This window comes from Carettochelys insculpta, chromosome 2, assembly GCF_033958435.1.
Source record: "Carettochelys insculpta isolate YL-2023 chromosome 2, ASM3395843v1, whole genome shotgun sequence".
NCBI lineage: Eukaryota > Metazoa > Chordata > Testudines > Carettochelyidae > Carettochelys > Carettochelys insculpta.
The window spans coordinates 239,355,648-239,370,477 of NC_134138.1; the positions used below are offsets into that span (position 1 = coordinate 239,355,648).

A 14,830-nucleotide genomic window follows, 5' to 3' on the forward strand; every position below is an offset into this window, starting at 1 on the left:
CATTTGGAATGAATATGTGGATGTAGACTATAGCAGCACTTCCACTGCTGACATTTTCTTCATGTAAATCTAGTAGATAATTCTATGCTTATACAGGCTGTAACTGAAAATGCCATGCAGTTATTAGTTTTGCTATTTCTCTCTGCCATTAATACACAATTGACACTGAAAATTCTTTAATATACATGTGTTCTGTTAGGCTCTTGTTAAGACAATTCAAACACCGCAAGTCTGCTTAATGAGGAAACAAGCTAACTCATGTTTATTATACATAAAAAGAAAGTATCCGCACCTACGCACTGTAGAGAAAATACATCCCGCATCATAAATTATCAGCCCTCTTGATATTACTATATGCTATGAATTTATGAACTGTCAACAGCACAATTAAATGGGTCAACTGCAGTAAGTGATCCTTTAGTTAAATTTAACCTATGTTTATATCCTCAAGAGATCACCTTCCCTTCAAAGACTGTCCATTTTTAGCTCCTCTACTATCCAGTTATTTTTTTCAATACAAAGAAATCACAGGCAGCAAAAAGGTTAGATTGAAAAAGCAAGAAACTTGCAAGTTCTAGGTCACAGTCTAGGGAAAAGTTTTTATTTGGGGCTAACAACTAGATAATAAAGGAATATACACGCAATAACAGATGTTCTCATGCACTTAACACGTACGATAAAGCTGGCTTACATTGTTGTTTGGATAAACTGAGAAGAGGTATTTGGCAATAATAAGAATCTGAACAAATTAAAGATTATAGAACAAATTCTTCTGGATGTTTTTTTTTACATTTTCTTTACACAACTTTGAATAAATATTAATACTTATTTTTCTTCAAACTCTGTCTTCACTTTAAACATGCCAGATAGTTTAGCCATAGCAATATGCAACTGCCAAGAAACTGCTTTTAAGGTTTATATGAAGTAGTAATTGTCTAGAAGTTATTCCTAGATTTATCATTTTTGTAAAAGTTCTTTAGCAAGAGCCAAATTTTAGAAAAAAAATGCAGAGTTTAAACTCATTAAAACAGTCAGTGCAACGCCAGTCCACACCGTAAATTATGGTACTGTAACATAAACCAGTATAATTTAAATAAAACTTGCTCAAAAGATTCAAGGGTAAGTTAACAGAATATTTTTAGAGTTGAAAGATTAATGTGATATCTAACATGCAACTACTGCAGTATTAGACATTTTTCAAATCTTTATGAGATAGCAAATTTAGATAGTATAAGGCAGCTTTAAAAAAAATGAACAAAACTCTCACTACCACAATGGCCAAAAAATGACAAACTATTATAAAGAGAAATCAATCTTATTACAAAAATTAAATATTTCAATTAACATTGAAAAAAGTTTTTATAATCATTATTTACAATTTATCAGTGATACCAGTGTACAGATTCATACAGTCAAGTGCAGTGCTTTCAGTAAATGCCAATCCTTAATTCCCCAGTAAGCATTAAATAGTTGTATAGTATTTCTTCTAAACACATCAATTTAATGAAGGAGATCGATCCGTGGTCCAGAGTAATTCTATATATGGCCATTTGGTCTGCAAACAGCGCTTTATTGGAGTATCATCAGTCTGTAGCATTGGATCTTCAAAGCCCATAATAACTGCTGTACCTTCTACGTACATGACCTGTCAAAATAAAACCATCTAATTCAGTGCGTTTCCTGAGCATTCTTTCAAGACAAGCATAGAAAGTTACTTTGAGTGTATAGGAAGGCACTTGTCACAAAGAATGCTTTTCATAACAAAAGGAAAAACTCAAATCAAATTAAAAGTTTTACACAAGTAGTTCAAATTTATTGAAATATGAGATCCAGCATATCTAACTGGTAGGTCTTGATGCCTGAAACTTCTGTTCAGGGATGGATAGTACATGAACTACAAGAACAGACAAAGGCCAAGTACAAAAAATTAAAATAGAAAACTGAAGTGATGCAAAAAGTCCAAGGCAATAGACCATTTGTTGAACAAACTCAATTTTAGATATCAAAAAGAGGCGAAAAAGCAAAACATGTACAAATCTTCTCTTACATTACAGCACAAGCCTTACATGAAAGTCAGAAATAAAGTTTTGATCATGTTTTCAGATATGTGACAGTACAGTTTTGAAACAGAGGTTTCAATGCACCAAAGTGTGCACTTCTATATATAGAAACACTATGAAGTTATAGCACTGACTTCTTGTCTTGTAGGTAAACGTTACTATAAATGTTTAAACATATGCTGAATATTTTTCATTCAAATGCAACAGAAAAGAGGGAGGGATGAATTAACATACACAGGGGCCAATGGACAGAACAAATGAAAAGAAATTGACAACAAATACAATTATGCACAAGAAAACAAAGATTAGTAAAGAGGATGGACAAAGTGTTATAGTAATTATTTCATGAATAAGTGCACATAAACTACACTGAGCCAGCCAAATAAGTGGTCTGATTTTCAGAATTTATCAGCACTCACAGCTTGCACTGAATTGGAGCTGAAGGTGCTCAGCATTTCTGAAAAACAGGCTACTTTATAGGTGCCCCACTTTAGCAAAACAGGTTTGAATACTGGGATCCTAAAGTAGACAAAAGGTACAGTGAGACAACTTTCACTGCTGCAGGTTACCTTTCCCAATGTTAAACGTATTCTTATTTTCAAAATGCCAGCTTGTCTCCTATTCCTTTGATTCAAGACAACTAGTTATATCCATACTGTAAAGTCTCTGTCAGTTTAATTCATAACATAGAATAAGGCTGCAGCACTGCTCAAAGATATCAATGGGTGTGTCTACACAGCACAATTATTTTGGAATAATAGCCCCCCATAATGAAATAACTTTGCAAGTGTCTACACAGCAAAACTGCTATTCAAATTAATTTTGAAATAGTGGATAGTTTATTTTGAGTTCTGTAAACCTCATTCTACTAGTAATAGCACCCATTCTCAAACAGATTTTTCAGAATGGGGCTATTTTGAAATAGAGGGTCTCCAGCCCCATCCTGGGTGCCCTGCTGGGCCAGTGTGGATTCTCTGTTTCGAAACAGCTGAGCGCTATTTTGATACACGTTGTGGCTATGTTTACACTACAGTGATCTTTGGAAAGACGTCCTTCCAGAAGATTTCTTTTGAAAGACTGTGTCCACACACAAAAAAGGAGATCAAAAGAGTGACCTGCTCTTTTGAAAGAGAGCGTCCACACAGACCTTGCTATTTCGAAAGGACAGGGCAGGGATCAAAAAATCAGGTGCCATGAGGACTACTCTTGCAAAGCAAAGGCCCTTCAGAGCATCTAAACACATTTTCTTTCCAAAGAAGCTTGTGAAAGAAGGCGCTCTTCCTGAAATGGGAGTGGAAGAGCGCTTTTGAAAGGAGCGCCAAATCTTCTGACGTAATTTCAAAAGAACACTTTTTGCGTGTAGACGCTCTGTTGGATATTCAATATACGGGAAACAGGGGGCGCTGGATAATCGAATATGCTGGATATTGGAGTGGGGCTGGTGGCCCTGCGGCAGCTGGCCCTGCTGCCAATGGCCAGTCAGTCGGCCTCACATCATGCAAGTTAACTCAATGTGCCAGTTATCTGGGTACCAGAGAACTGAGTTTTTACTGTATGTATATAAAATAACCAGGCAACATCATGGATAGAAAATAAATGTAGGAAGTAAATAAGTGCGTTTCTTTTCAACAGTGTACTTTTAAAAACTTATTTAAAATTTAATTTGAAAATGTTATCTTAAGGTCTAACCTTATTATAATCTATTAAAATAATTATAATTAACTACAACTATATAATATTAAGCATACATGATTGCTGACAAATTTTGAAGTCAAATCATTAGCCTCTGACTTCCATTAGCTCAAACACTTGACATCAGAGTTTGCCGCACATGCTAACATGGCGTTTGACAGTAATAATCTCTTTTTCAAGGTGCAGAGAGAATACTGACTTCATTTTAGTTTATTCAGATAAGTCAATTCAATATCCTAATTCAAAGTAAAGAAGCCAATTAGCTACTGAAAAAGCAGGAGAACTTGTCTTCCTTTTACAATCTACAAACAGCAACTTAGTATGAAAGAATGAGATACATTAGTTTTAAAATCCTGAAGGACACAATAACCAGAAATAATCAGTCAATTCACTAACTACAGAAAATGCTTTCTTTGCTCAAGAAACTTATTTAAAATAGAAAATAAGTTTTAATAAATGTGGGTAACTTTTAATGTAACCAGTACATTCAGAACAGTTTTATTTAATAAAATTAAAATCCTATTTCTACTGAAACAACTTGACAAAAAAGCAAATAAAAATCTGTCATATATGAATGGCCTCAGTCACCAGTATGTGACATAACAAAAATGTAAACATTAACAACCTGAATAAATGTAGCAACCTCTAATTATCAACATATAAGTAAAAATCTTATTTAAATCAATCCATGCTGCCAGGCAGCTATCATCTGGATACCCCTGCCTATCTTTTGGAACATAAAACTGTTGGAAGTTCCAGAGCAATTAATTCCAGAAACTTTATAATCTCATATTACTCTGATTTCAACCAGTATTAAATGTTGGTTGACTCAAAGGCATTTTCTGGAAGGGCTTAGTAATAGTCCCTGTGTATGTGGTGTACAACCACTTTTGAAGCAGTAGCCACTATAGTGAACTAATCACATTATTCTCAAAATACATGTATTGTTCAAGCCAACTAGTCACACTCTTCTGGCCGAAGAGCTACATGTGGCGAGCATGTTGGACACCATGGCTCTATGTCTATTCATTCCTTGTGATCTCCACTCAGACTGATAGCAAAGGTACTAATTAAAACTGGTTGAATTTTTTTTCCTTTGCAGAATCATCTTTGATTTGACAGAAATTGGAATACAATAATTGTGGCCAGAAATTAAAAATTTTGATGTGGAAATGCTGCTATGATGTTTTATGGAAGATGAAGTTCATCTGCCTCATAACCCCATTCTCTTCTCTGGGTCCGACTACAACTTCCCTGAGGTGTTGCCTCATCTCCGTAAGAGGGGTGACTGGTGTATTACAGTACATGTAGTTCTACGAGAAAGCATGGCATATAGAAGAGAACCCAAGTATGAGCCAGCATTTCTAGATTGAAATACTTCTGGCTTTGGGAAGGGGAAAAAAACCCTTATTTTCTGTGGGAAGCACAGAATTTTTGCAAAACTAGTTTCATCTGGCTTAGTGTAGTGTCAAATGTGGAGGCAGTTCTGCAATATGGACACAAGGAATGGCGCTGACACCAACATGTTTCATATAAGAAAGTGAACTATTATATAGTCATGATTAATTGTTGCTCCCAAGCATGTCCCAATTCATTTTCTCTCAGATCATCATACCTTTTCGTTATAATTAGATTGCTTCAATCCATTGTAGTGATATACAGTGAATGACTCTGGAACCTTGGAGTCCTGGCATAAACAAGACAGTTCATTTTATACCATAAAAGCAGTTTATCATGCACACTTTTTCCTCCTTACAGTTACTTTGTCTGATGAGAAAGGGGCAAGTAAGTCAGAGGAAAAAAAATAGCGTTAAGATACAAGATACTGAAGATTTTTCAGGTCTGTCATAGGAGAAAAATGTAACACCCCGTCAATCAATTAAAGGTTTAATAATTTTCTTCCAAGAAAGAATACCTTCTTCACTTAGCCCAGAGTAAAGAAGAATCATGTTTGGAGTTTAAAAATAGTATTTAAATTTAACAAGACAACTAATTCCACTCTGTCAGTGGTATATTGCTTCCAGACTTGTCAATAATTGCAACATCAGTGTTTGTATTAAATAACATTTCATTCAAAAGACTTTCTAGTGGTTCCATGTGTCAGAAGTGGGGTGGGAGAGAAGAGGGAAAGAAGACAAATCTAATTCCTGGATGCCATTAAGAGGCAGCCAAGGGATCTTTCAATCCTAAGAAAATGAAAGCTGCAGTCTACACTTTTCCTCTAGACATTGAATCGTCTCTTTAATGTATTCATCTTTGGCATCAAAGCTCTAGAAATGCTTCTGAATCATTGTAGCGCTAGTGTTCTACATTATTATATTGTTTTGCTATAGGAGATGTTTCTGATGATCTACAATAACATCTGTAAAAGGTGTATTGCCAAGCATACATTCAAAATAGTTGTGTTTCACTTTTCCTTAGCAACGCTCAGAATCTTCAAAATAATAATTCTCCATAACCCTGTGTGTAAACATATGCTGATATACCTGTATCTCAAACACAGATGAAATGAATAAGGCTATTTAGTTTACTAACTATAGCTTCAAGATATTGTGAGATGTGTGAAGATTTGTTTGGGCCCAAGCATCCATCAGGTCAGCAAAATCTGGGTTAATATTAGTTAGCTAACTGCTGCCATAGTGGCTGCAACTCTGGTATATAGCACTGTTACCATTTTATTCTCACAAAAGATTAAAATAATTCAGGTGACTCACCAATTCCCAGGTAAGAGAAACTACATTTTCTATCTAAAATACTTGATGACAACTTTTCCTTACCTAACTTGGTCCCTTTAGCTGACACTTGGTAGCTTCCACAGAAAGAGAGAGAGAGCACTACAAATTACACTCATCGCTTGCTGCACGAGCACAATTAGTTCCTAACTTTTTGTTCGTAGGTGAAAACTCATAAGAGGGACACTAAACTCCTATTAAAATACTTGTAAAAGACTCTGATTGGTCCCAAGTGCTCGGAGTAGCAGCAGGTGGTGCTGCTTTTGAAAGCTAAGTGAACCTGGGGTTGGGAAGGGGTTAAAGGCTGGGGGTAGTTTAGGGCCATAAGCGGGAGGAAGGGTTAAAACCTGCAGGCAGCTCAGATGGAGGAGGTGGCAGCTTGTTCCTCCCGGCTGCAGCAGAGGTACCTGAGGGGCGAGGGGGGTTCGGAATGGAAGGGGATGGGGTGGGCATTGGGAGCAGGCTGGAAGGGGGAGTTGCGTGGGGACCTGTGGGCTGGGGAAATGTTGGGACTGGGTGGGAGGGCGGACAGGTATGAGGGGAGTTGTTGTCACAGGGGGAGCATTGGGAGTGGGCCCTGCGGGTCTCCCCGTGCCCCGGCCATGGACCCTGTGGCTGTAGCTGAGCCAGCCGCAAGGCTGCGGGTCAGCCTGCGCCCCAGCCAGAGACCCTGCGGCATGCTCAGCTCCAGCCACGGGTCAGCCCATGCCCCAGCCAGGGACCCCACGGCCGGCTCGTATAAGTGGGGAAGTTCACTCTCATAGTGAACAATTGTAAGTATAAGTGTCCCTCGTTTTAGCGAGTACTCATAAGTATTGTACTTGTTAAACGAGGGATGAGTGTAGAATAATTTTTCCATTGAAACATTTTGGAATGCTAATGATGTATGACACGTATTCTGAACGGAACAGTGCAAGAGTTATTGCCTGACCTGAAGTATCAAAGTAATGTAACATTTATTAGCCTAAATAGTTTTATAAAAATGCACTTTATAAAGGTACTAAAGTTTAATGCATCACTGGAAGACCCTATTTAGTGAAATACAAAATATTCTATGGCATAAGCAGTAGCAAAAAAAAAAAAAAAAAAATCTACATTACCTGCTCTGGGAAAAATTCTTGAAGAAAAGGACCCAATAATATAATTCCCAATCCTTCTGGGTCCAATTTGGTCTTCATAAGATTTACACTAAGACAAGAACATTAGACACAAACATAAGTTGTGCATTTTTATTCTTGCATGACTGTTATGTGGTACTACAACACTTCTGACTGCCAAGTATACTGAGGTTTTTTTATTTAGAGTCTTAAATGAAAAATGCACCAGAACGGCACCAGATCTGACAAAATGCAGTTATTTTTAAACCAAAGTAATCTGTTATTTAAAACTGTAGTAGTTATAATTTTGAAAGATTGCCTTATTAGGTAAAATCAGTTGAAAGTCATGCAGACTAAAACCTACACTTTAGCCCAGAAGACATTTTACTTTCTGCTGAAAGCATTCCTCATCTTAAACACACAAACCAGTTATCCTTTGAACAGCTCTGAACAAACAATCTGTTTTTAAATGGAGATTTGAAAAGCCACTAATGAATACATTTCAGAGACTTTTAAAATTAAGTTTAATAAGAATACATTTCATTGAAATAATATCCCTTGTTTATCATTGTATATTAACGTAGTGCCTTTCATATTAAAGTAGCCCAAACCATTTAACATTTATTTTGATATTATACATACATAAACAGAGAAAATGAGAATACATATGGAGTAATATAAAAGTTTTATTGGCACTTGTGTGGGATTTTTGCAAGCCCTTTTAAGTGAGCATCAATGAAACATTCACATTTCTATTTACGCAATATGTTTTATAGACACTACTTTGTGAGCTTTAAAAAGAATTAATATTTTTCCTAGCTCTCAGTCTAGTGCTAAAAGTTTACCAGGGCAAGCTTCTGAATAAGAAAATTTTAGAATTCACACAGTACCTAAACTCCTGAAACCCAGCAGAATTTTAACACAAATTTTGAACCTACCACTCATCCAAGACAGAACGTTTACCACCACTCTGCTATCAAGCCACACCTTTGGCGTATTTAACATTTTAGTTGTTTTTTTAAGGCAGTCAGAAATCTGCTTGGATGTGGAATGTCAGAGGGGTTCTATGCATGATGGACTAACACAGCATGCACAAGGCATATTTAGTGGTTGTTAACATGTAGCAGTAAGGTGCAGTCTGAAGGTGTGATTTCTAACATGTATTAACATGTTGTGCAGTAAATTGGCCCCTCTAGAGCCCAGTGATGCACACTACAGTTTCCACAGCTCACTTTAACATAGTACTGATTCAGACAGAGCAGCAAAGTACATTTAATGCACACTAGCAGGTTACACAGATCACCAACGTACAACACATTAGTGTACATTAGACATCACAACCTTGAAAGGTGAATTATTCCATTTTTAGAGGGGCCCACTTTTCAAATCCTCTGCAATTAACCTAATGAACATAGAGAAACTCCTTTAGTTATTAATGAAATACATCTCTAGGAAATACTACAGCAGCTGTTTAAAAACCTCATAGACATGCTAAATTTGAAGCCCAGGTTTAGGCAGACATGGGAAAAAAGATGGCCATTTCACAGACCTGTAACTGGTTAATGAAGCATAGTAATAAATGGTCAGTTTGTGGACTGGAGAAAGGTTAATAGCAGCATCTTGCAAGGACAGGTACTGGTACTTGTGTTGTTCAACATATTTATAAATTATCCGGGTAAAAGGGGTAAACAGTGAAGTGGCAAAGCTTGCAAATGATACAAAATTATTCAGAATAATTAAGCCCAAAGCTGACTGTGAAGAATTACACTGGGATCTCACAAAACTGGGTGACTGTGCCACAAAACGGCATATGAAATTGTGTTGAAAAATGCAAAATAATGCAAATCGGAAAGCACAATTCCAACTACATATACAAAATGTTGAGATCTAAATTAGCAGTCATCACTCAGGAAGAGCATGGATCCATGGTGGATAGTTCACTGAAAACATATCCACTATGTGCATAATTCAAATAAACTAACAATCTTAGGAACAAGGTATATAACATAATAAATATTATAATGCTACTTTATAAAACCGTGGTGTGCCCACACCTTGAATACTGTGGACAGTCTGGTCATCCCAGCTCAAAAGAAGTTTTAGAAACAACAACAGTATAGGGAAGTACAACAAAAATATTCAGGGGTATGGAACAGCTCAGGAGAGATTTAAAAAACTGGGACTATTAAACTTGGAAAACAGACAACTAATGAGGATATGATGGGGGTCTATAAAACCATGAAAGATCTGGACAATGCAAATGTGCTATTTACCCCTTCATCTAACAAAAGAGCTAGGAGTCACCCAATCAAATTAATGAGCAGCAGCATGGGCAACATATGTGGGAGGGGCACATGCCCCCCAAATGCCATGGACGGAAGGGGCAAGGGGCTGGCCAGCAGCTGGCAGGCCCAGGGTGCCTGGGCGTCTGTGGGAGTTAGCAGGGGTCCTGGTGACCACAGCAGGAGTCTGGTCCCACACCCAGTATTCACCAGCAGCAGTGGTGGAAGTGAAGTTATGCGTCCCCAGCTCCTTCTGTTCTCCTGGCTGCATTGTTAAAGGAGGGGGCAGAACTGCCCCCACATTCACCAGCAGGAAGTGGAGCAACGTGGCTAGAGGAGCAGAGCAACCTAGGACCCTGCTGCTCCGCCTACCCCACTGCTGCAGGTGATTAGGGGATGGGGAGGGACAGACCCCTGCTGCTGTTGCCAGACCCCTGGCTTTGCATCACCTGGGGGAGGGGGACAAGGCGAGTAGAGCAGTGGTGGAGAAGAGGGCAGGGAAGAGGCAGTGTCTAGCGTGAAGAGGGGGGTCACGTGGCCAGTAATCGTCCCTGTAACTCCTTCACAATTTGCCCCTGGGCAGCAAGTTGCAGGAAACCTGTAGAACACATCATCAGGTGATGGTGTGAAGGACAAAAATGGAAATGGATTAGCCAAGATGGTCAGGGATTCACCCCCTTGCTCTGCATGTCCCTAAATCGCTGACTGCTTAGCAAGTGCTTTGGAGTGAAGTGCAGTAGGGAGCTTGGTGGGATGTGCAGCATGGTGGGCCAGGAGGCAGGTCATGTTGGCTGTGTGCTCCTGAAGGGTCCTGTATGTGCCCTCCAGACAGGACAGTAGGCGATCCCAGGCCTCCCTCCACCAGGCCAAGTCAGCCTCCTCCAGCTGGAGGCATTGCTCTGCCACCTCGGCCTGGCAGAGGCTGTCAGTGTCCTCCCCAAACACTGCTGCGGTCTCCGGCTATGGGCCTGGCGTGGTGGCATTGATGAATGACAAGGGCACGGTGTCCATCGGGTATTGGTAGCATGCAGGAGTTCCCTGCCCAAGTGGGACTGTCCCCAGGTGCAGTCCAGCCCTGCCAACATCTCATTGCACATGCAGTGCACGGAGCTGTTCATGGGGCCAGATGATGGCTGTCACCAGTGTGCGTCATGGCATGCCAGGGGCCACAGCCAACCAAGATGTGTCTGGGCCTGAACCACTAGGCCTGTGCATGACTGACTGTCAGCTGTGTCGCCCCCTCCTTGCTAGTCAGGGTGCATGCCCCACCATGGACTTACCGGAGGGTCCCTTGATGAACTCTGGTGATGCCCAGCTCTCGGTTGCCTGATTGGACAACCAGGAGGGCACGTCGATCACGAGTTCTCCCTCCTCACTCGATCACTCCAGGATGGTGTTTGGCTCTTGACTCTGGCTGCATGGTCCTGGCTCCTTCTGGGCTTCTTTCTTGGGCTGGTCTGCAGCTGTGTCCAGGACAACAGGTGGCAGAGAACTGTCCCAGGGCGCCAGGATGAAGTGGAGCTCCCAGTAGTAGGGGCAGGTGGAGGGACTTGCCATTGAGTGCCCAGCCTCATTCTGGCGTACCCCTGCCAGAGCTCTTTAACTTTGCTCCTTACTTGGTCCATGGTTTGCTCAGGGTGTCCTTGGGTCATCAGTCCCTGGGCCAGGTGAGTGCAAGCCACAGTGTTCCGGTGCTTCACCCCCATCTTCCAGAGGACCTGCTCCTTCTTGCACAGTCCAAGGTGGTCTTGGAGCTCGGGCTCTGTCCATGACGGCTCCCTGCCTTTTTTTTTCCCTTGGCCTCTGACTCCTGGGAGCCCTGTGAGGGCTCTTGGGGGGGCCCTGAGGCTCCTGCAGTGGGTGGCTGCTGGCCATTCTCCTTTTTTTGATTTTGAGAGGTGCCTGTGAGGGCATGCTGAGAGCAGCTTGTGTCTGTGTTACTAGCATGCTCTCAGGTTCCTGCCATGGGGTTTCTGGGTCTGGGCAGCTTTAAGAGTGGCCAGATGCAGGGATCATAGAGCTCTGCCACTGTGGGCCAGGCCATCTCCATGCTCCAGATGGCTGGCGCCATGGCAGACTCCTCTTTCAAAAGAGTGGGCCATGGAGCATCTACACATATCTTCTTTCGAAAAGGGGTACTTTTCCTAATACGGGATTGGGGTCCGGACTTTGAAGTCTGAGCCGGGTTCCTCCAATCTCCTTTCGAAAGGACACACTATACGTGCAGATGCTCCCTGCGTTCTTTCAAAAGAGGGCATGGATTTTTTTAAAAGTAAGTGCACATGTAGACACAGCTAAAGAGAGAGATTTCAGCAGAAAAATATGGTGAACCTACATAAGTCAGAACCTACTCTAAAATACAGTTGCTTTAATAGAGGAAAAAATACTGCAGAGTATGGCATGGAGCGATTCCACAGCTGGAGCAACACCAGAAAGTGTTTACATGGTATAACTTTCTTGTAAATTGTTTGTGATCATAAAAACACCCGATGTTCCATGTACCACATGAGGTCACGATTATGCCACAAATATCCGAAAACCCAAGCAGCCTTCTCCAAAAGAAAACTGAATTTGGAGCAAGGATTTTACCCTGTTCCTTTGGAAAAGCAGATTGATTAGAAGCAGTGGAACAAAAGAATACTTTCCAAGTCTCCCAAATCAGGTTCTTTCCTTAGAACGTTCAAAATTCTTATTCCCCTCTGGAGGGGAAAATGTTTCACATAGAGCTAAGAGTTCACATTGATTATGATAAAATGGGATTTGGCCTTATAAGTGAGAAGGCTAAAACCTGGGAGACATTAGAACAAGTTCAGAGGTTTGTTCTCTGCATTGCATTTTCAGGAAGAAAATATGACTAGATAACTTCTGAGCCAAAGCCTGTTTTTTTGATACCTACAGCCCTGCACAGATAAAAAACTGATATCTGCATCTGAAAAAAAGAGCAACAGGTGGGGATATCCATAGATATAAAGTGGATATCTGCAGATTCACAGTGCTCTATTTTTACCACCAAGCATTTGGGAAACATTTCTGTCAATGCCAGTCCATATAAGAATTATATATTACAGGGACAGTAATAGCCACAATGAAAAGCTGGTACATATCTGCTATTGATGGTAACGAAGTAGAATTACTTAAGACGCAACCATACAGAATCACAGTCAATCTCAAAAGTAGTTTGAATCACAAGCTCTAGGATGGTTTTAAATCTTCATACAGCATGGTGGCCTGCTGTTGAGAGACCTTGTTTTTTCCAGCAAACAGATTCACAGTATTGGGTTGTTATAGACAAATGCATGCACTCACAAAAAGGTGGGTCACAAATATCTAATAACGGGGAGCTAGGAAATATCCTCTTTCTAAAAATCACATATTATTTTGAATCTCACTGTTAGGCCTCCCCCACCATCCCATTTACAAGTGACTCAATATTTTAAGGCACTGTTCTCAGGACACCACGCAGAATTATATGTACTAACAATTCAAGATAAAAATCAAGCCAAACCTAATCTCTTAATTGAAACTTTAGCTACACAAATTATACTTACTATTCAGGATCCGACACAAGGTCCAAAGCCTTCATTACATCTTCTAGCAGGGTTTCTGGTATAAATCCATTATCTGCAAGAGGGACAAATTTTTTCATTAGGGGAACATAAACTGAAAACAAAACAAAAACAAGGCTATGGATGTTACCCAAAATAATGGTAATCAAATCCACATCTTAGAATTTGAAAGCCCACTGTAAAGTTACATGAGAAGGTCTTAGAACTCATAATTTCCATACATTTTTCCCCAAACACACACCCACCCACCCACCTCCGCAGGCCTACAGGTCTTGAAAATGCCATTTTCCTAACACATTTGAGAATGTGAACCTTATTAAACTTAAAACATTTTGGTTTTGGTTTTTTTAATAGGCATATCATGCCACATGAAAATGGTGAGAGAATGTTTCTAAACTTGTTTCTAATTAAAACAAGTGAATCTCAGGCAGCTTCTGATCTCTAAAATGAAACTCATGAATTCTTCAGTAGTTGTCATACCTCTGAGAACATGACGGATACAGTGTGAAAGTCTTACCTTTCTGAAAATGTAAGATTAGAGAAAGTGGTATGTCATAAAGAAATTGTTCCCAGCATTGAAAAGATTGCAGTAGAACTCTGGTTCCTACTATCACTGTATTTGACATCTTCATGCTCTTTAGTTTTCAAGCGGCTTTTCCCTTTTATCATTACGTTAATACACCGCAACATTTCTTGATTTGTTGGTTAAACAGTAGGGTTTCCCAGCAGATACGTCAAGAGGTTGAAGATGTGAATGCTAGGCTGATGAGACATTCCTGTAACTAGCTCTGATTGTGCTAGCTCATTAAAAATATCATGTAGCCATGACAGTGAAAGAAATAGGAGGGGCTAGCTGTGCCAAGTACATACCTATGGTCTTGTGAGAGATCATACATGCAGCGCCATGAGTATGATTTAGTGAGCTAGTGTAGTATAAGACGGAGCTACAGTATGTATGTTTCCCCAAGCTGGAATTTATACCTTTCAGCTCTAGTAGAGATATACCCTGTGAATCAGCACTAAGACTTATCATGAACAGTGCGCCTTGCAATGGTAAAGGACTGTAGTACTGGAGATGAGGGGTTTTGTGAAACCCCCTCATATTGTGAAAATGTTGCCCTTCTTCTCCCAGAAAGATTCTTCACGCTCAAAACCAGTCAATGGCCACATCTACACCAGCAAGTTCTTTTGGAAAATCAGGCCCTTTTTCAAAAGAACCTATGGAGCATCCACACACAAGATGCATTCTTTTGATCTGAAATCAAAAGCATGGATCTCTTCTTCTGCAGGCCCTCAAAAAAGCATGTGTAGACACTCCGTGGGCCCTTTTGTCGAAAAATCAGTCCTCCTGGAACTGGATTTTTTGATCCCTGGCCCGTTCTTTCAAAAGAGTGTGGGCTA

The 14,830-nt window shown here is 40.1% G+C and overlaps 1 protein-coding gene across 4 annotated transcripts in view; it reads right to left on the minus strand.

The window, feature by feature from the left end:
* Window positions 1-201: 201 nt before the first annotated feature.
* The window catches only part of MINDY3 (MINDY lysine 48 deubiquitinase 3), a 103,522-nt gene continuing 88,893 nt past the window's right edge, over window positions 202-14,830 (minus strand). For 3 of the 4 annotated variants that reach the window (XM_074984806.1, XM_074984808.1, XM_074984809.1), the window contains 4 exons: window positions 13,412-13,484; window positions 7,585-7,672; window positions 5,368-5,439; window positions 202-1,645 (listed from right to left, as the gene is read on the minus strand). In XM_074984806.1, the coding sequence (XP_074840907.1) occupies window positions 1,496-1,645; window positions 5,368-5,439; window positions 7,585-7,672; window positions 13,412-13,484 (383 nt within the window). In that variant the 3' untranslated portion in view covers window positions 202-1,495. The remainder of the gene's footprint in view (window positions 1,646-5,367; window positions 5,440-7,584; window positions 7,673-13,411; window positions 13,485-14,830) is intronic. The other variant, XM_074984807.1, reaches the window with a different exon arrangement.